This window comes from Desmodus rotundus, chromosome 7 (genome assembly GCF_022682495.2).
Source record: "Desmodus rotundus isolate HL8 chromosome 7, HLdesRot8A.1, whole genome shotgun sequence".
NCBI classification, from domain to species: domain Eukaryota; kingdom Metazoa; phylum Chordata; class Mammalia; order Chiroptera; family Phyllostomidae; genus Desmodus; species Desmodus rotundus.
Window position 1 is genome coordinate 94,699,273 of NC_071393.1, and position 22,373 is coordinate 94,721,645.

The following is a 22,373-nucleotide window of genomic DNA, read 5'->3' on the forward strand; positions in this document are numbered from 1 at the left end:
ACCCAGGCTGAATCTGAGACCAAGGTAGTCTGTAAGCTTCTCAGAATGCCATACATGGATTATGGGTATGCTGAGATATTTCTTTAGAGCTGAGTGGGCCTGGCTGGTCATGTCTGGCTGCAAGCTGTCTCAGGTTACTAGGTCAACCCACTGTGCCTCAACTTCTCCCAGAGTGCCATACAAATGTCTCTTTTTTGTCATGAGGTGAAAAGGTTAGGAAGCATTGCTCTACAGCACTGCTGTTTAAAGATCATCTTTATTCCTGATAACTTTTGTATAGAAATTAAAAGTTTAAGACCCAAATAAATAATATAGCAGTGGCTCTTTAAGATCATCATCCTTTTGAGAATCTGATAAAGCCAAAGTCCTTCTTCCAAGAATGTGCCTCCACTCATTCATGCAATATTTTGCATACAAATTCAGAGGGTTATAGAATTCCAGAAAAGTGTCTGTTCTGGAAGGATTATCAGATTAAGTCCACATTTATTAATTTTATAAGAGGTCATCTGCTTCTTTCCCCCCACCCCTTCCCTAGTACAGGTTCAAAAGAATTGTCAAAGAAAAATCTGAAGAAATTACACTGAACTCCCTTAAAGTTTTCTGGGAAAGATGCAGTAACCACTATCTAAGTGGTATTTCCAAGAAGCACCCAGCTGCTCTGGGAGGATATGCTAATTATGGGCTCCCAGCACCACCTCCCCTTGCTACACCAATTGCCAGGTACTGGGAACCATTCGCAGGCACGAGCAGCTCTCTGCACACCTCCCTTTGAGTGGGATGCAGTTTCGTTTGGTTAGCAGGTACAGTACTAGAAGCCCCAGGCAATCAATCACCTCAGTCTGCCTCCTCCACTGCAAGCACGTGCCCTTGTTCCTGTGTATTCACCACTCCACACTCGCCACTCATCAAGTCAAGACTGTTCGAATGCAGAACAGGGGGAAAGAAGAACATTTACATCAATTAATTTTAGCAGCATCTTTATTGCAACAAAGAACCTGTAATAAAATGCAACAAAACTAATGTTTTGCTTTACATGATTAAAAGCTATGTAGCTGAAAATGAGAAAACCCATAAACTTACTGGTGTGAGACATGCAATTCTTTTTATACAAGTCAATGCTTAAAGCAGCAGGCACTTTATGTTCTAAAATTAAAGACCTGAACTCCAATTGTGCTGAATACAACATAAATTTGTACTTGGGTTATTTAAAAACAAACATACAAACACTACTTTTTCTGTCTGTGAGGGACTTCTGAAATAATTACCCAAAGCTGTCTCTTGACAAAATAAGCAGGAGCCAACACCTTGCACTAACATGTCTCCGTACTTTAGGCTGCACGACGGATAGGTGAGGCTGGGAGAGGTTGGGAAGGTGGACGTCAGGGAAGTTTCCTTACTCCTTTATGTCTGCTGGGAATGGACAGTAACACCTCTTAGTTCAGATAGGGCCACGTCTCTCTTCTTACTTCGAGCAGCTCTAGGGCAGGCTCCCAGGCTTCAGGAAGCACTCTACAGCCCAGTCCCCAAATCCCTCCACGACACCAAGGAGGACACACTCAGTACAACTTTGATGAACTTCAGAATGGCATAAACTAATGAGAAGTACTGCTTCATTAATAAGCATGCTTAGCATTTACTTTAGAATGGAAAAGTTAACCATTTTATGTTATCTTTAAAATGTTTCATAGGAATATATTAATAAATATTTCTTTAAAAATTTGCCTTTTCTACATATTTAACTACTGTGAGTCAGGACATCTGAATGGATTCTAGTACCGACTGAACACCGGCCATGGGTATATATTCTTCTCTCTCTAGATGTAGGTTCCTCTTCTAACAAAGAGTATTAGATTATATCAAAGATACAACAGCTTGGAAAATGTACGAGTCTGTAATAAGGAGAGATCTTATGGCAATCATCCCACCTAAAGAGAGAATGATGTTACAGAGAGGTGGGACACACCTGCCACAAGGAATAAACAGGGAGCCCATCACTGGTATCTCACTCTTTTAGGAAGTAATGCACGCATCGTGGCTGCGTCCTCTTGTGTGAGGCTTTGGAAACGACCCAGGAACGGCACCGAGGGACAGACCTTCATTCCAAAAGGACTCTCCAGACAACAGGGACACACAGTTAACAAGCCCTTCTGCTGCTTTTAGGGTGAGAAGGGGCCAACAGTTATCACAGATGAGCAGCTGCCTTGACTGTTGTTTTAGGTTCTTGTAAGTCAGTCCACTGTAAAAATCGCCTATTATTTTCTTAATCCAACTCCATTGTCTATAGAAAAGTTTCTTAAAGCAGCCCACAAATGCCTTGCTTTAGAACCACCTGGAAAGCTTCTTAGAAATACAGATTTCTGGTCTCCGTCCAAATAAACCAAATCCAAATTTCTAAGAGTGAGGTTAAAGACTGTATCTCTTTTGGTTAAGTGTCCCAGACGAAGCTTAGATTTTGAGTCCCACTGGCTCAACAATGCACAAGCAACCCTACCTGCCAGTGACTGAACGGGTGCGCCCATTTATCAAGCCTCCAAAAACGCCGCTTTGTGTTCAACCTCGTGCCTTTTGGCTCTCGCCCAAGCTGCTGCTGCTTTTACACACTCATGCCTTTTAAACTGTTACCTGTAGACAGGGGACCTACAGGTTTAGTGACATTTCTACTGATTGCTTGAATTGACTATGATGTATTACACATCAGTTTAAAAAAAACAAATTCAGTCAAGCTGTCTTTCTGCACGTGAATTCAGTTATGTATTTCCCCCGTACAGAAAGAAACTCGCATTTAAGTGACTGAGAATTCTAACAGAAGCATTCCTCATGACAGGAGGAGAGGAGAAGGCAACATGCAAAAGGAAAACCTGTGAATTCCAGAGTGCATGAGGTCTTTTAAGGTTTGTTTTGGTAAAATAAGAGATGCTATTTTAAAGAAACAGCCTTAATGGGCGAAAGGCTTCAAATGCGTAGCTAACGGCCACTGTCCAAACCGTTTCTACTTGGCAGATTATGTAAGGATGAGACCCTTGCGGCCAACCAGACCACAAAAAAACCCTCTTTCAATCATCAAACAAATGCTTAAACCATGTGGGAAAATACTTTCTTGGGGAAGAAAAGTTGCCCAAATCAATTTAATTTAACATTGAAAAAATAGAAACAAATCTTGGCATGGGGAAGTACCATAAACAAGAAAATCAACACATACACAGACCAAAGGGGACAGTGTGGCACCTATTGTACAGGACAAACATACAAACGGCAAAACCCAATCCCCTTCCCAAGAACAGAACTCCCAGGTCACCCTGCCATGTCTGGACACCTCCCATCCCCACCTGGCCCTCAGTGAGGAAGCCCACCCTGACGCAGTCTCCATTCTTACTAACCAAGGCTGTGCTCTCTAAGGGAGAAATCTGCTCTGTGTAGTGGAGAGAGAGAGAAAAAAGGCGATTTTCCCTGGAGCATTCTTTAAAAGTACTAGTAATAACTTTCCAAACATTGAGGCTTGTGGTAAAAAGGGTCAAATTCATAGGTGCGTTCTCTGCCCGTGGCTCCAATGTGACCCACCCAGCACCCAAGACTCTAGGGGACAGACCCCAATCAGAACCTGGGAAGCCTATGAGCCCCCTTGACAGTCAGGTGCTAGAGCTAACCCAGGAGGCGCCAGGGCCGTTCGAGAACTCGTTTATGGGCTTTGGACACTGGAAAAGAGAGACATGGCTTGCTGGGATAGGTTCATGCTAGAGAGGTTGTTCTGGAAATCCCTTTAAGCTCGTAATACCTAAATTATGCTCAAATAATTTAAACAGGATGAAGGCAGTTTAAATTTGTAATGTTTCCAAAAGTAAAAGAAAATAACGAAAAATTACAACTTAGAATTATGAAAGTAACTCTTAAGAACTTTTCCTCTCCTGAATAACATTAGTCTGTAACTGTGTTGGCAAGAGAGTAATTTTTAAATTCTGGTTTCCTAACATTCTAGGAATTTAAATTTTACTTTCCAAACTTTTCATGAGTACTTTTGGTCCAATTATACTTCTGCTTAGTTCTTAGGCAGGCCCTCACCTTTCCCCCGCCCGTCACCCTCCACGGCTGCGCCTCCCTGCCCCACCGCGACTCCGCCCGTCTCCCTGGAGCCCTGAAAATTTTATTTAGAATATACCCAATGGAAACTGGCACCGCTCTTTTCTGAAGAATACAAGTGAATGTGTACTTTTTTTCCTTTTCCTAAAGGAAAAGAAATTGCCTATAAATATTCAAGCTCTAATAGTTTGATTAAAATTTTTCTGCCTGTAATTATCAATATTATAAGACTAATTAAATCCATGCTACATATAGTTACTTGCCTTTATGCGAAAGGAAAACTCACTCTGTCATGTCATCGAAGAGAACTATCTGTCCTAGATACAGTTAAAATTGGCTAAAAACAGGTCAGAGCTCGAATGAAACCATGTGTCTTTAGGAGGCCACTACGTTTTCCTTGAAAAATCATTAATGACTGGTTAAGTCATAGGTTTAATAGTGATTAATTCATAACATGCTGGATACACCCCAAGCAATGAAGCATAAGCTATTCACTTACATTTAAGTGCTATCAAATCTGTAACTAGTCCGAGATTCTGGAATTGAACCAAACCAATCACTAATATCATCATATTTTAACAAACTCAGAAGTATACTGTAAAAATACACTAATTAAGTCCATGAGGTTTATAATGCTATTAAAAGTGAAAATAAGGTAACAGGGATACATAGTGCTAATGTCTTACTTCTGTCAGTAACTCTCAAGGTATTGCTGGATCCCTTAGAAATAGGCCATTCGAGTTTCCGTGTGTGTTGTTAAGGTATTAGATCACTACCCACAAGCTGTAGATGTCTGCATGGCACCAAATAAACTTCCAGAAGTAGATGTTATGCGGCAGGAATCGAAACGTGATGATCAACTCTATGCTCTCCATGGATTAAACCTCCTCATTTGGTTAAACAGCCAGTGTACACCAGAGTTCTGCACAGGTCAAAATTATATCACTTTCAGAGCAGCAATGCGCGATCCGAGGTTTTCTTGAAGGTAGTGCAAAAGGTGCAGTTCGTAATGTTCTCCAGACTCAGGGACTCTTATGCTGTGTCTCTCCTGAGGATAGATCTTAACAACAAAAAATTGAAATACAAAAGATAAGAATTTACTAATGCATCTCCTTCCAAAGCTTCCCAGAGATTTTCAACAGGATTAATAACAGAGCACACCCTCTCTGACATTACACACATACATCCTATCCAGGCCCCTCCCTTCTTTTTAAGTGAATTCTTTAATGGCATGTTATTTTGTGTTAGTTTCAGATGGACAGCGCAGTGGTTAGACAATCTTATACTTTACCAAGTGTCCCCTGGATGTTTCAAGAACCCACCTGGCACCTTACGTCACATCCCCGTGACTATTCTGTGACCACCAGTCTATACTTCTCAACACCTCACCTTTCTCACCCAGCCCCACGACGCCCTTCCCTCTGGCGACCGCCAGTCTGATCTCTGAATCTACGAGTGTGCTTCTATTTTGCTCGTTTATTTTGCTCTTTAGATTCCACATATAAGTGAAATCATACGGTATTCTGTCTGTCTGACTTATTTCACTTAGCATGATGTCCTCTAGGTACCCCCATGGTGTTGCAAGTGGTAATATTTCATTCTTTTTTATGGCCAAGTATTTCTCATCATATGTATGTCCCACAGCTGTTTTATCTACTTGTCTACTACTGATGGCACTTGGGTTGCTTCCTTATATTGGTTGTTGTAAATAATGCTGCAAGCGGGGTAAAGACAGTCTATACAATAAATGGTGTTGGAAAAACTAGACAGATACATGCAAAAAAAAAAATTAGACTAGACCACCTTCTTATACCATATAAAGAATTAACTCAAAATGGATTAAAGACTTAAATGTAAACCCTCTCCTCTTTTTATAATTCCCTATCCACCATTAAGCTTACAGAAGGATTTATGTGTAGACCAATGGTTCTTCAAGGGTGGTATGCAGACTTCTGGGGCCCTAAGAAACACTTTCAAGGGGTACACTAGGTCAAACTGCTTTCGGAACAGCACTGAAGCGTTATCTGCCCGTGCTCCCTGGGCTGGCATCTGCACTGATAATGTGAAAGCGGTGGTAACAGTGCTGGTGCCTTAGCAAGGGCATCAGCACTGGCACTGAATGTAGGAGAAGTCACAATATTCCTCACCGCCACCAACTTGCAGTAAAAAGAAAAATGCTAATTTCATTTAAGTCTCAGTAAAAATTAGAATGTAATTGTATTACATTGCAACTCCTGAGCAGATGTCTTTTTAACACTCTGTGGTGATGACGTGGGAGAGAATGCGTGAGCTGCTGCTACAGGAGGTTCTCCAGGAGAACAACGTGCGCGACCGGGCCGCGAGCTGAGCTGGCACTTTCTAACTGGAGCTTCCTTTCTACCTTGAAAGAACGGCCGACGGTTAACAGTGATTCGGACGGGGAATCTGGCAAACACTTTCTCAAAAATGAATGAAGTGGGCCGGTCACTTCGAGGTCAACACTGACAGTATTTGTTTGCAATGATAAAGTCTGAGCTTTTAAGGGAAAATTAGAATTCTGGAAAACTTGTATCTACCACTACTAGCTCATGAGCTTCCCAGTATGAACTTAAAAGAGACTTTTCTGATGAGATCAGTGGAATCTTCATGTAAGTTTTAAAACACTGTATAATGAAATGAGTCAGCATCTAGAAGACTGGCATAACACGGTGAACCAGTATCTTCCAATGACCAATGCATGATAAAAGATCCATTTGAAATACAAGATCTAATAGGTTATAATGTAACAACACAGTATGAAAAACGTACAAATATGGCTTAGATTCCACACAAAAACTAACCTTTGGGACACTAACATTTGTCCAGTTTTGTAGTATCAAAGAATACCCACAATTATCTGAAAAGGCTAAACCCTCCCAACTCTTCAGCACACATTCTGTGAGGCTGAAAACACCAATTCACAACAGACAGCATCTGGAAGTAGCGGTGAGAATCCAGGTGTCTTCCTTATTCAGCCAGACATTAAGGGGATTTACAAAAATGTAAAGCAGTACTATTTTTCTGAGTAAATTCTGTTTTGTTTTGGAAAATAGTCTCCCCTCTCCATAAAAATGTGATTTTTGTTAACATATAATAGTTTGTTATTGCTATTTTTATATAAATAAATACTTTAATAGTTTTAATGTCTTACATGAGAAATATGACAGCCATAACCCACACAAACAAAAGCTGTTTGGAATGTACAGGGGACCAAAATGCTTGATAATTGTTGCTACGGGCAAATATCTCATAGATTACCCACAAAAATGCCAAATGAAACATAAAAAAGGAAAAAGTAACATTTTCCTTTTCTTATGAGCATATAATCTATGTAAGAAGTAGAAAGGAGATAGAATTTCTCTTAAAATCTTTTTATTTGAGTAATGGAGCAATGTAATCAGGACCTAAAAGTTCTCTTTACAACAATGAAATCAAGTAACATTTCATCACCCTTCCAAGGGAAGAAGAAAAGCAGAAGACAGTACGTGGACCCCTGCAATCTCTTCCATGATTACAAGCCCAAAGCAGATACCAACATGCAAGTCATGGAATCTAACAGGCCAGGCTGCAGCCTAACTCCAACAGAACCCTAACTTTTATCCGACTAGAGGCCCTACTCCCTATGCCCATCACTTTAGTTCTCTTAAGCAAAGAATGGCCACAACTGGAAATATGGCCTTACTCCACAGTTTATTGTATTTCAAAGTTCTCAATCACTAATCACTATTTATTTTAAAAATGTAGAAAACTAGCCGAAGGGTCGCTGGTTCACTTCCCAGTCAGAGCACATGCCTGGGTTGCAGGCCAGGTCCTCAGTTGGGGGCACGGAAGAGGCAACCACACATCAATGTTTCTCTCCCTGTCTTTCTCCCTCCCTTCCCCTCTCTCTAAAAATGAATAAAATCTTAAAAAAAAAAAAAAAAGTAGAAAACCTCACCTGTAAATCATATGGCTTTCCAGCCCTCACTAAAAAACTCAGTAATATACTGGTGTGTGCAAAGTGGACATTCTCATCCAAGAATCCATGTAAGAGCAGTAAGCGATTTGGTCTGGAGAAACAAATATCACAGGATTAGGCAAAATAGAGTATTTGGGAAAACCACTTACCTCCTTTAAACTAATCACAATTAATGATGTTAACTTCCTTATACTGTAATGTTAGAATGAGGACTCAAAATTTTCTGTTATATTTGTAACATATTAACCAGATGCTACATGTATGAAAGTTAAAAAAAAAGATCATGTGTAACATTTCCTACGAAAATATCAGCACACATCAATAATGATAGCATGTCCCCAGAAAAAGAAAAATCATGAGCACCGTTTATAAAATAATGCAGAAATAATTTTTTCCATCTTAAGTAGTAGTACACTTAAACTTCTTTCAGCACAAGTGAACTGCTTCAAACATAACTTGCACAACAAAAGGACACGCACTGTCCTATAACTCAGCTTTGAGAAACACCCATGCCATTCTAGTACCCTACAAATATTAGTCTTGGCTATAGTATTTGCAGTTTCCATCATTATCATTAAAGACAACTTTCAAAACTACAATTTTAAATTTATAATCTTAATTTTAAAGCCTGAACTTACTCAGAGGGGAACTTTTCTGCTTGCATGGCCACAGATCCTAAGTAATAGCCCTGTTCATTCTGGTCAGGGTGGCCCATGTAACGTTCCGTGTAGCCTGTGTCATAGAAGATCCACAGGGTGACTGGGGCCCCGGCGATAGCAACCTGCACAAGGCAACAGTGATAATCAAGCGTGGTCCAGAGAGAATGGCTAGCAGGGAGGATCTGTAACTGCAAATCCACAAGCTAAAATTATCCTCAGGCCTTAGCTCCAGGACTGGAGCGACATGGTCTCATGCCCCTCAAAAAATCAAGGTGGAGTGCCAAGGTCAACAACTTGATACTCTGTGAGTCAGTTAATGTTGTGTTCCACAGGCATGCTGTACACCAAACCCTTAACCTGGGCTAGCTGAAATATAAACGTGTGTGTTAAAAGGGCGGACTGAACTAGAACATATGAATGAATGCCTCAGTGTAAACTCATTCCTGCTACTGGGGGAAAATTGTGCAAGAAGGGTCTGTCAGCTTTATACACACAGAAAAACAGTCATTTTTTAAAAGCTTCTGTTGGCAGTACAGGATTTAAAACAATGAATGAAACATATTTAAACACTAAACAGTTACCTCGTTTTAAGGTTCCCACGCACAGTTTTACATTTAAATGTTATAATTACATTCCCGACAACTATAAGCGTGGACAGATTATGACAGTTTTCAGAGGTCCTTTTGTGGTTATTTTATTAAAGGTTATGTGAATATACATGAAAGAACAAAAATCCTATCATTTTTACTCTTAAAAATAATTTTTCACTGCGTAAAATGAAATCATGTTATTGATTACAGGGTGGGGCAAAAGTAGGTTTATAGTTGCGAGTACCTGAAAGTTTATTCTTGCATTATTATTTAATAAATAATAATTTATTTATTAAATAATCGTTTATATTATAAACAAATAATTATTTAACAAATAATAATTTATAATTTATTTATTAGATAATTATTTATATTATAAATAATTATTCATTTAATAAATTACTGCATTATTTTCCATATGAACAACTGCAAGCCTACTTCCCCCCACCCTATACAAAAAAGAAAACCACTACTCATAATTCCCACTCCCTTAACAACTGTTAGCATTTTTATATATTTTCTTCTAGCACATTTTTCTAAGAAGTTGTTTGTAGAATTGTGTCATTTGTAGATTTAATAATTTGTTCATTTAATACAGATTTAATTCAGACCTATTATGTGTTAAGCACCGTGCTTAGCTGCTGAGGACACAGTGATCCAGCATACCTGAGCGAGAGGTCCCTCGGGGCTTGCAGTCCAACAATTAAACAGGTAACTACAATCCAATGTGTATGTGTGTGTGTTTTCACTAATCACAACTAAATCTCATAATTTTTGGCATATGTCTACAAATAACCAAAAACCAGTCACCAAGTTGACAGTTAAAAAAAAAAAATCTATTTAATACTACCAACTCTTTAAACCTTTAGAAAAGTCAGCATTTTCCAAAAATTCTATCCTTATGACCAAAGTAAGTACACTGGAAGTCACATACCCTGAAGATATCTGATCTCTGGATTAGAGCCATCAGGGACAGGTATCCTCCATAGGACCAGCCATGGATGCCCACACGATCCAAGTCAATGAAGTCATATTGAGAAGCTAGGTACTGGAGTCCTTCTACCTGGTCGTCGATTTCTATTTGTCCCTGTCAAAAAAGGAAGAATCCTTCACTGATTCTGATGAATGGAAGTCTCATTATAAGACTGCTTTTAAAGCTAATATATGTTTTTTACAAAAAATACCTGTGGTTTTTAGAATATAATTCATTATCAACTGAGATTCTGTCACCTGAGAAACTTTTAAACTCTATTTAGAGGTAGGAGTCTATAGCTTCTGTTGCTAGCCTATCCTAGAATTTAGTTATCCATTAGTCATCAAGTTCTTTCCCAAACTGCCCCTTGCCATCTGGGTAGTTCCCACTTCTGTTTGTTCTGTTGTCTGCTAAGAGCCAGCATCTTCCTTGTAACAAGCCTTCCCATACCCAAAGATGAAAAATTAGCCCCCTGAAGTGGGTGACTAATTTCATTTCTCCTTTTAAAAATGTAATGCAGAAGAGCAGAAGAAATCACTCGTGAGGCCGTATCCTCCTATTTCCCCATAGTCTACCTCCAGGAACTAAACGTACTATTTCTTTAAAGTCCTATTAAGTTTGAATCCCTAGCACCACCACCCTGTATTACTAGGCCTGCCAGTGCACACAATCTCACTTCACTGAGCGAAAACAAAAATAAAAACAAAAAAAACTTACATGAGAATACAACATAAGGTCAAAGAACTGGCTGTGGGAGAAAATCCCCATGTCTTACTCAGCATGTCCAATACACTGGCAAACACAGTAACTGCCTTACTGTGCAAAAGGAACATCGGATTCTCATCATTTCCCAAAGCAGCAGAAAGGACATGGGGCATCTCTAAAAGGTAGCATTTAAAGCTTCCTGTAGAGAGAAAGAGGCTTGTCACAAGGAAGGCACTAACTGGTTGGTTTCTCTCTTCACAGAGGACAGAACAAATCGCAATTATTCCTCTCAATAGTGTACAGGATGCTAAAGGCTAAACAGTGCTGCCGTCTGGCTAAGCTGGACATACAAAAAGCAGAGAGAGGCTATTTCTACATAAAAGTGGTTCTGCCTCAGCTCCCCAAAGTTATATACAAGTAAACATGAGCTAGCCTCGTGAATACTAAGTTGCATCTTCCCTCCAACCCCCAAACTCTAACACTAACACATACACACACTCTCTCTCTCGCTCTCATATTTACTCAGAGCCCCTTCCCCTGACTCTCCCTCTGGGATTTCACCCCAAACAATGCACCAGAAAATGTGTCTTTAAAAGAATGTTTGTATGTTCACACACCATTTTATATTTAAAGGCGCCTTCAAATTTAAGCCCTCGGTGACAGGATCCCCTGTTGTCTATCACTACGACCACATAACCCAGAGAGGCTAGAGTGTTCAAACGGAAATACTTGACTCCTTTAAACCGATTATTCACCAGCTGCACCTGAGGAAGAAATACAACTTCAGTGAAATTCATTTTATGGCAGCATACAAAAGCATACGAGAGGCAGGACACTGCAAAAAGTAGAAAGCTTACATTTTTAATATCATTTTTGCCTTTGAAAAGACACTTCTTTTTTCTTGTGGGCAAAAACACTTAACATGAGATCTACCCTCTTAACAAAAATGTAAGTATATAGTATGTTATTATTAATCATAGCACAAGGTTGTACAGCAGATTTCTAGAAGTTATTCATCTTGTGTATTTGGGACTTCATGGCCATTGATTAGTAACCACTACCCCCAATTTATTTTTCAATTAACTTAAATTTTTTCATGTTTATGGTGCTGCTGCTGCTTCTTTATTCTATGGAGGATGGCTGGTTTCGAGCCTGCAGGGAGCAAGCCGACTCCAGACTTCTCGAGGTCCGCATTTCTTTGCCGCCAGTTCTTATGTGTCCGAACGCAGGGAACCACTGATGCCCTTTTGTAGGAGGGTGCTTCTTTTCGTTCTTAAATTTTATTTTTTTTGTATTTTTTCCATCACCATTTATTTCCCTTTTCTTTCTTAACTTCACACTTAATTCAGGGCAATTACTGAACGACTAATGACTTTAAAACCATAACCTACACATTAATTACATACAAGAGATTTAATCTACCCCACAGAAAAAGTTACTAGAATGATTACTTCTGCCCTGAAGAATTGCGTCATTCGAATGGTACAGACAAGAATAAACAGATTGTTTTTCTTCCCTCCCATCTCTTCTGGGATTGTCTCTGACCAGTAGCAGGAAAACTTGGCATTTTAATAAAACACCGTAACCAGTCCAGCTTCTTTTTTTCCTGTTACACAAATCAGTGCAAACGGTAGAATAATTCTTAAATACTTTTATCTCCCTAGAAACTATACTTCAAAGTGACTGGGAAATTAAATGTAGTTTAGAGTTTCACCAGAAATAAACTATCTAGTGAGAAGAGGACTTTAACTGGTGGGCAGAAAGTTACAGAAGTCCAAGGTTTGGTGAACACTAAGGTAAATATTAAATAACAACAAAATAAACATTCTGTCAAGTGAGAAAGAAGTTTCCTCTGACTGGAACCAATGGAAAAACCAAGTCAGCCAGGAATCAACACTGGCCCCGGCCAGGTAGCGCAGACGGTTAGAGCATCGCCAAGGTTGCGGGTCTGATCTCTGGTCAGGGCACGTTCAAGGATCAACCAATGACTGCATAAGTAAGTGGGACAACAAACTGATGTTTCTCTATCTCTCTCCCTTCCTCTCTCTCCATAAAAAAAATCAATAAATAAAAAAAGTAAATAAATAAGAATCAATACTATCTTTACTCAATAGCTACTGAGCATTTATTGGGCTAGATTTGGGGAAAAGGGTAGAGAATGTTCTCTTTTTGACATTTGGATGTTAGTATTGCTGGTCTTCCTGTTTCTATTCTTGTCCTCCTATGCTACAGGACCTATAGTCTGTTCCCATGGTAGCAGAGCAATGTTTTAAAAATGTAAGTCAGTTATGATTTTGTAACTTAGCTCCCACCACTGGTAAGGTGTTTAGATTTATACTCCTTACCACTGTCTTCTGAGACCCTGTATTATCCAGCCCTTGGCAATTTTTCTAACCTCATCTCACACTATTTCCTTCCTTACGCACTGTCCTCTAACTGTATTATCAACTATTAATTCTAACCCCAGGACCTTGACCTTGAAACTTACTATTCCCTCTGTCTGGAATGCCCTCCCCTCAGATCTTCAATGTGGCTCATTCCTTCTCATCCTCCGCAGAGACCTTTTCCTGTATCAGAGCTTCCATTTTAGTCACTTCGCCATCCTCCTTGTGAACAATTACTCATAGCACTTCCATTTGTGAATTTATTTTTTTGTCTACTTATTATTTTCCTAATTAAGCTATGTAAGGGTGGAACATTAGTCCGACTTGTGAGAACAGTACTTTGTACATAATGGGAACTTAATAACTCTTCAGAGATAGAGATAGAAGAATGATGTTTTCCCTTCCTACCAGGAGAGGAGAGGTTTGGTGGATAGAGGTTTTTCTTTTCTGTCTCTTCTCTCTCTCCCTCTCTCAGGGAGTGGAAATAAGAAGTACTATGTATAGAACACAAATATGAGGATTTAAAGAAAACTATGTCATTTCTTTGCCTATAGTCATACAAAGATGGCTTCAAATGCCTGGTAAAAAAAACTCCTCCCAGAGCCAGCGTTTCTGCCTTTGCAGCCTGAGGCCTCTGCTACTTCTGGAAGGAGGTGCTTAAACATTATGCCCTTTGACACTGAGAATTCACGAGTGCCTTCAGAATCAACTCTTCAAAACCTGTGTCCTGCTATCACCTAGTCTGCTCTTTCGTGCATTTACATTTGCAGAAAGTGCCTGGCACATAGGAATCATCGTAAGTGTTTGTTAAGTAGACATTTTTAAACATAGTGCGATTACCAAGGAAGAGCGTGAAGAACCAAGTCTTGATGACCTTAATGGGAAATATGTGTTGCTTTACTTTAGATTTTACCTTTGTTCAACTGCAGACATGGTTGTATTTAGTGACAAAGTAATTCAACTCATGTTACGAATTGTGGCATTTCGACCTGAATATACACCAAGAAAGAACATGGAACACTCATATCACGTCATCAAACTTCACAAGGCCATCAGGAAGACTTGTCTCATGTTGAGGAGCCTCTTCACAATTATCTCACATGGAGCCATCCAACAAGAGGATGAGCGCTCTGCTCCCCGAGGGTGAAGTGCCAGAGGCATTCTATCCCGCAAAGTCTCCTAGGGCCGTCCCCCTGTAAACCGAATCCCAGATTCGCCTAAGGCCTCACCAAATCTGAATGTTTCCAGAACACACTTTGAAAAAGGAATTGTTTCTACAAGTACAAGAAAGTAGTTATGGTCATAAAGTTATTCCAAACAATGAAACAATTTTATTTTCATTGCAGTGACTAAGATTTTTCATTATGGTAAAATATACATGACATAAAATTGATCACCTGGACCCTTGTAAGCGCACAGTTCAGGGGCATTAAGTACACGCACACTGTTGTGCAATCATCACCGCCATCCGTTTCCAGAACTTTTTTATCATCCCAAACAGACACACCATACCTATCAAATAGTAATCTCCTGTTTCTCCCTCAGCCCCTGGCAACTTCTGTTCTACTTTCCGTGTCTATGAATTTGCCTATTCTAAGTACCTCATACAAGTGGAATAATATTATATTTGTCCTTTTCTGTCTGGCTTATTTCACTTAGCACAATGTCCTCGAGGTCATCATGTTATACTTCCTCCTTTTTAAGGCTACGTAATAATTCATTACATACATTTTGTTTACCCATTCATCTGTCAGCGGGCACTCGATGTGCTTCTACCTTTTGGCTGCTGGGACGAATATTCAGTGACCACTGCAGTACAAGTGTCTGCTCAAGCCTCTGCTTTGGGCAATGGAACTGCTGGATCAGGTTGTGATTCTGTTTAACTGTTAAAAAAAACTGCTGTATTGTTTTCCACAGAGGAGTTCTAATTTCTCCATACCCTTGACAACTTTTATTCTCTCCTCCTGTTTTTCTGAAAACAGCTCTCCAAATGGGCATGACGTGGCATCTCACTGTGGTCTTGATTGGCATTTCCCTACTGACTAGAGACACTGCACACCTTTTCATTTGCCTTAGACTTTTAACCTTGATTACTAACATACGGTGTCTTTCAGTCTTAACATCTAGATAACCAGATAGTTTTAATAGTATGTTTTTCATGTATTTCACATGTCATTTCTTCCCTGGAAAGGAAAAACACCCTTCTTACTTAGCCTTATATCAAAATAATATAACAAAACACATAAAGCTTCTGAGAGTGTCCTGTAATTTTCTTTTGAATTCTTTGTGTTAAACTTTTTTTAAAGTTTACAAAGGTTTGGCCTCAAGTTTTTCACAGAAGTCTAATTTAACTTTTTCATGATTTTTATGTGTAGATAACTATAATACAAATGCAAATCATGTTCATCTGTAAAACATATTTAGTGATAGCAAAGTGATTTACCTTGCTATACTGAATAGCTCACCACTGAGATTTTATGGCTTACGTAGTTATTTTACTTTCATTTTTTTGGATGGCTTAGAATCTAGATATATTTTCAGATACTAAATAACAGGGTATAATTATAAAGGATATTTACAGAGCCCAAGAGTTAACAGTGTAAAAACAGTGCAATTATATTCTAATTTTTCCAATGGTTCGATGTAAGATATATAATCAATAATAAACATTTAAAAAAAATTCCAATTAACAAACTCACCTACCCCAAATACTTTACTCTGATAGACAATGGATTTTACTTAATACTTGCATGCTATTATTTTAATAAAGGAAAAAGAAAATCAAGGTTAAATTTCTTACAGTGCAAAATAGTAGTATAACAGTTGCCTTAACTAGGTAATAAAAGTATTCTCGTTTATTAAAGAGATATAGCCTTAGAATGAAAAGGAGAGAATACTTCAGGCTACCACGGCTTTCTAAAAATAGGTTACTAAGATTCTTTTTATTTACCAAGAAATTTAATTACTTCATTTCATTTCCCAAACAATTTTCTTTAGATAGAAAACAACATGTTTACCTACAGACACGAATATTCCCTTCCCCAGGACAGTTACAGTCCTTGTTGTGAACTAAGAAGTTGACAATGATTTACAAATTAGGTATCTAACAACCCAGCTTCCTGAACTGGATAATTAGGACATAAGCCAGAGCAGTAACAGCATAGGCTCGACAATGCTCAAATCTTAAAACAACTGACTAGACATTCAAAAATCAATAAGCTAAAAAATTATCTATACATATATGAATGTGTGTGTATGTACGTAAGTAATAAAACGCACCCACCTGGGGACCGCCATATACGAACAGCACAGTGGGGTATTTCTTTCCAGGTTGTAGATCATGAGGTTTGTAAAGCATCCCATATAATGTAAACCCAGTAGTACTTTCAAAAGAGAAAATCTCTGGAGGCGTGTAGTCAGGAAGAGGACCTGCAGGGAAATAGCGTTCAGAGGGTGCCAGAAGAGCTGCTGCTGGGGCTCTACAATCCGAGCGAGGACAGGACAAATCTGCAACCTCGGTCTCGCACCCAAGTAACTGACCACCTTCCCCTCAGGTGACAGGCAAGAAACTAAGCAACAACATTTACATTTTAAAAAGAAAACCTGATGAACATATGAAGTTATCTATTTCAGAAATAAACACAGTATTCTGAATAATCCTTGGCGCCTACATGAAGTACTACACGAATACTTTGTGCCTGGTTCAGTGTAACTTATTGATGGTTAATACATATATCTGACTAGAACTGGAAGCACAAATTTAACTTAGTTAATTTAAGTTGCTCAAGGCAGGTGCTCAATAAAATTTGTTTCTGATTATTAAAAAACAAGCTTAACCGGGAGCCAGAAAAAAAAGAAAGTCATCGCCCCAGCCAGGTGACTCAGTTGGATGGAGTGCTGATGTTTCTCTCCCTCTTACCCCTCTCTCCCCTTCCCCCGCCCCTAAAATTAATAAGATTAAAATACATACGTGTGTGTGTATAAAAATAAATAAAGTCATGATCAGTCGTTGGTTTACCAAAGCTATACAGACCTGTCCTGAGTCTGTGTATATTGGATGAGGTTACAGTTTAAGCAGAAACCATCACCACATTACAAATTCTACTTGCTCCCATTAGAACGATTTATACTAATTCTTAATCCCTTGCAAATATTAATGCATGAAAATACCTAACAGGAAAAAAATTGGGGATACAGTGGATTAAAAGATACATAAAATCAGTCAATTTTTTATGTTTTAAGAAATTAAGCATTTTGCCGACTGATGTGGCACAGTAGATTGAGTGCTGGCTTGTGAACCAAAGGGTTGCTAGTTCGATTCCCAGTCTAGGGCACATGCCTGAGATGTGGGCCAGGTCCCAGTAGGGGTGTGCGAGAGGCAACCACACATTGATGTTTCTCTCCCTCTCTTTCTCCCTCCCTTCCCCTCTCTCTAAAATAAATAAATAAATAAAATTAAAAAAAAAAAAAAAAACCCAAAACAAATTAAGCATTTAAAAGATAAATAACTCACAGTGCTCTTCACTCCCATACAGAGCAAGTGTTCTATCTTTAATAAAGATGTCCACTGCAAGTGTTTTAAAAATGTAAGAAAGCTACCAGCTAGTTATTCCCTAAAGATGCAGCTTCACTGCTCAACGATATGACAAGTTCAGGGTACACTATCCTCAAGGTCACTTGTTTATCCGGGAAATCATCCCAAAGTGTGAATAAATGGTTTCCTGACTGATATACTATTTTAATCCTACTTTCAAAAAGGCCTTCCAGCCCTAGCTGGTGTGGCTCAACTGGTTGGGCGGCATCCCTCAAAGCCAACGGTTGCTGGTTCAATTCCTGGTCAGGGCACAGGCCTAGGTTTTGGGTTTGGTCCTCAGTTGGGGAACATAAAGAGGCAACCGATCAGTGTTTCTTTCTCTCTGTCTCTTTCTCCCTCCCCATGCCTCTAAATCAATCAATCAATTGAAAAGGGGTACCCAGCCTGGCTGAGGGTCCTAACATAAAAAATAGAAATAAAAATAAAAACAACATCCATATTACTTGGTAGTTGATAGCCTAGGAGGGGTGGGATCAATCAGAAACCCAGCAGCTCAGGAACAGGCAGTGGTGAAGACAGAGATGGGACAGAGAAAGGAAGACTCTGTCCAGCAATGTGAATACACACACAGGCTTTACAGCACGAATGCACTAATCTTACTTGAGATCAGGTTTAGAGAAATGAGTACCTGCTGAGTCCAAAACGGTGGCCCAAAATTCCTTTGTTTTGCAAGTTGGGTCATCTTCAGGACTTGATAGCTTATAAAGGGTCACAGAGTGTGGATTCTTCTGGTTACTGTACTTACTTATAAAGAAGTCGCAGTGCTAAAGAAAGGAGAAACAGTTACTTTTTTCCCAGGAAAATTAACACAGGTTACCTGCTACTACATCTGCACTGATGCTATAGAAGGAGTATAAGAGTCTGGCCATTTATGTACACACACAATGCTGAAGTAAGGCTAAACTTTCCAAAATTTTTCCTAAGAGAAGCAAACTTCTGCAGGCCAATTTTGCCAATTTTCATATTACTCCAAAGGAGTGTTACATGAGTAGAGGTTTTTTCCTATGACAGGAAAGCCCTTTCAAACAGGGACTTCATACCCGGCTGATGCAGCAAGAGTGGGAATAGCCACGGTCGGTCAGCCTTGTCACTTCTCCAGGATTTACATAACTGACCACGTACAGGTGATGTTCTAAAGGAGAATCTTTGGTGCCTTCAAAATATACCAGTTTTCTGACTTCATCAACCTGGATCTGCCAAAATGACAACAACATACAAATCAGTGCTCGCACGACGTTGGCAAGGTCAGTAACCCAACCAGCAATCCCCGGTTTTGTTCAGGATCATTTGGGCCACCCTTTGATTTGTGCCTCTTTAAAAAACAATTTCCAGTGGGCTGCGAACCAAAGGGTCGCAGGTTGGATCCCAGTCAGGGCACAGGCCTGGGTTGCAGGCCAGGTCCAGTAGAGGCCACCTGAGAGGCAACCACACACTGATGTTTCTCTCCCTCTTTTTCTCCCCTCCTTTCCCCCCTCTAAAAATAAATATATAAAAAACCTTAAAAAAATTTCCACAAATGTTAATAAACTTGTCAGTTTTGCTTATGACTTATAGCTAAGGATAGAATTTACCCAGAAGAAAAAAGGACACGAGTTGCACACTATTGGTAGCGTTTCCTATACGGTCAGAATGTGCTTTTCTTAACACACAAGAATTATTCCATTACAACGACAACCCGCTACAGAAAAAAAGCAGCCGTATTTCAGCTTAGGTCAACCATTCAGTCACACTGAACAGAGTCTAATTTTAGCATCCTATGTATTTCTCAGTTAGTGCAGTATTATTTTAGATAGTAGTACTTTTTGGCCTTCTGTACAAATTTGCAAAAATGTTTTATCTGTTGGGTTGGGGAATAGTTGAAGTCAATCACAGTTTCAATACTGGTATAGTTCATAAACAAGTATTGATAACATCTTTTAAGTCTTCATTCAGAACTCAAAAAAACTGCAACTCACAGATGAATTCACTTAATATTTTCCCCAAATCACAAAATTCTAAATAAATGTCTTCTACTGTTTCTTTGGAAAATCTTTAAAATTTTTAAAAACTTTTTATTTATTTATTTTTTAAGAGGAGAAGGGAGGGAGAAAGAGAGGGAGAGAAACATCAGTGTGTGGTTGCCTCACACATCCCCTATTGGGGACCCGGCCCACATCCCAAGCATGGGAATTGACTGGGAATCAAACCAGTGACCTTTTAATTCACAGGCCGGCACTCAACCACTGAGCCATATCAGCCAGGGCTCTTTTAAAAATCTTTTACCAACCTACTTCAAAAATTTGTTTTTTACAAACCAAAGAAAACACAGATACATTTATAAAAGCAAGTATTTTTAAATGTCGTATTTTCTCCAGGAGCTTCTTCAATAAACACAATTGAGACACACAGAAAGGATAGGGTACAAGTGATAGGAAATGAAGAACAAATATTCATGAAGCTTCACAGGTATGTGTTAATCTGTGCAAAAAGTTGGGATTGGTTCTATTCTTGTCCTAGTAGTTGGGAGTCAGGCCTTTCAAAATTGAAAAAATAACTGGTTAATTCCTCACCCCCTGACTTTATTCAACAGAAGTAAATCACCTGAAGGGTTGTTAAACAGCTTGCTGAGTCCCCCTACCAGAGATTCTGGTATAGGAGGTCTGGGGTGGGCCCCAAAATTTGCACTTCTAAAAAGCTCCCAGGTGTTGCTGATGCACTGCTGCTGGGCCAGGGACCACACTTTGAGAACCACTGCTCTGACAGTTAAGGGGCACACTGGCTCAACAGTCTCAAATTCTTACTCAATTATAGCCATTAAAAATCTTTGGGTGGGAACAAGGACACTGGCAAAAGTAGAGAGAAAAAGGTAACTTAAAAAAAAAATAAAGCAGCCTGGTAGGTGTAGCTCAGTGGATTGAGCACTAGCCTGCGAACCAAAGGGTGGCGGGTTGGATTCCTAGTCAGGGCACATGCCTGGATTGTAGGCCAGGTCCCTGTTAGGGGCCTTGCGAGAGGCAACCACACAGTGATGTTTCTCTCCCTCTCTTTCTCCTTCCTTTCCCTTCTCTCTAAAAATAATAAAATCTTTTAAAAATATAAAGCGAAAATAGAAAAGAAAGGGAGACATAAACACGTCACATAGATAACCATGATGCACATAATGGTAAGTAGTAGAAAGACATTTAAGTGGACCAACGAAGGTTCAGGTCAATGTAAATATGACTTTGGGGGTTCCTTAGGTATTATCCAACCATTATACTGCATGAAGTTCACATTAGTGTAATTTTTTGTTATTAAAACTTAGAATTCCACAAAAAAATTTTTTCTCAGTTGATAACAATATCCAAGGTCCCTAAACAGGGGGGGGGGAAAAAAAAAGAAAAAAGGATATATAACCAGAAGGTCATCTGAGATTTGAGTAAAAATTAATTTTGAAGGTTGCTTATGATATTCTACAGTTTTTACCAACAAAAACAAACCTGGGACCTGGATCTTCATTCTCTCTCCTTAGTCACCTTGGGGACTATGAGTGACTTTTCTTAGTAACCAGTATACACAATTCTTCAATAAATCTCCAAATCTATTTGAGGAAATCACAGGCCCTCACTAAACCCTAGCACCATACATTAACTTAACTGTACGTATCACACAAACAAAGGATGGAGTTCTTAGAGATCTCATGAAACTGACACCTAACTGAAGGTTGAAACAAATATAAAGTACTATGAAAGGCAAAAGAAAAATTTATACTTCATCAAATAACCACAGAAAGCTATACGCTAAGAGTGAAACGGGGTGGACTTCCCTCCTTTTCCCTATCAATCTCTGCTGTCTGTATAACGTCACTCCTTGCAGATGGTGGATGAAATTGAATTTGTGAGATAAGATAAATAGGTGAATGAAAAAGAATTGCGACCTCAAAATTAGTGATGTAATTTCTAATGCAGAAATGACACAAGTAGTTTGTAAGAGATTTAAAAGTAATTTTCAAACTATATCTTAATTTACAATTTTTCCTAGACTTTTCCTTCCCTTATTAAGCAGCATCAGTACATTTGAAAATGGTGATCTGGTAGTAACCAGTACACATCTAATACCAGGGATATAAAATAGGTGAGATTTGTAATTTAAGATTCTTCTTTTCCAACAACTAGAGTTCTTCTAGGCCCGAACTTAATTTGTCAAAACACTGGGGTTATACGCAGTTGTCTGACTGGTTTTCAGTAGCGGACGTTGACCAAACATCAGCAGAATAAAGGAACATACATTAGATCCATGCCGGCCAAGAACTTCCCATTCACCGCTGGTAATTGCTATTTCTTCTTTGATAGGACACTTGAAATCACCTAAAGATAAATATAGTTATAATTCAGCACTTCACACTAGACTATAAGCAAACAAAACAATAAAGAATAGTACTCTAAACTCTCTTTGTCCAA

General features: G+C 39.1%; 1 protein-coding gene and 1 non-coding gene across 5 annotated transcripts in view; both read right to left on the minus strand.

Moving 5' to 3' along the window:
• Window positions 1-960: 960 nt before the first annotated feature.
• Window positions 961-22,373, minus strand: part of DPP8 (dipeptidyl peptidase 8) — a 55,056-nt gene continuing 33,643 nt past the window's right edge. For 3 of the 4 annotated variants that reach the window (XM_053928902.2, XM_045201306.2, XM_045201307.3), the window contains exons 13-21: window positions 22,201-22,280; window positions 18,996-19,148; window positions 18,584-18,719; window positions 16,645-16,790; window positions 11,595-11,741; window positions 10,234-10,386; window positions 8,689-8,831; window positions 8,030-8,141; window positions 961-5,134 (exon numbers count right to left, since the gene is read on the minus strand). In XM_053928902.2, coding sequence (XP_053784877.1) covers window positions 5,012-5,134; window positions 8,030-8,141; window positions 8,689-8,831; window positions 10,234-10,386; window positions 11,595-11,741; window positions 16,645-16,790; window positions 18,584-18,719; window positions 18,996-19,148; window positions 22,201-22,280 — 1,193 coding nt within the window. In that variant the 3' untranslated portion in view covers window positions 961-5,011. Of the gene's footprint in view, window positions 5,135-8,029; window positions 8,142-8,688; window positions 8,832-10,233; window positions 10,387-11,021; window positions 11,177-11,594; window positions 11,742-16,644; window positions 16,791-18,583; window positions 18,720-18,995; window positions 19,149-22,200; window positions 22,281-22,373 lie in introns of those variants that run through there. The other variant, XM_053928903.2, reaches the window with a different exon arrangement.
• LOC112312106 (small nucleolar RNA SNORA38) lies at window positions 12,105-12,235 on the minus strand. Its single transcript, XR_002975551.2, has one exon. It is a non-coding gene; the product is annotated as a small nucleolar RNA SNORA38 (small nucleolar RNA).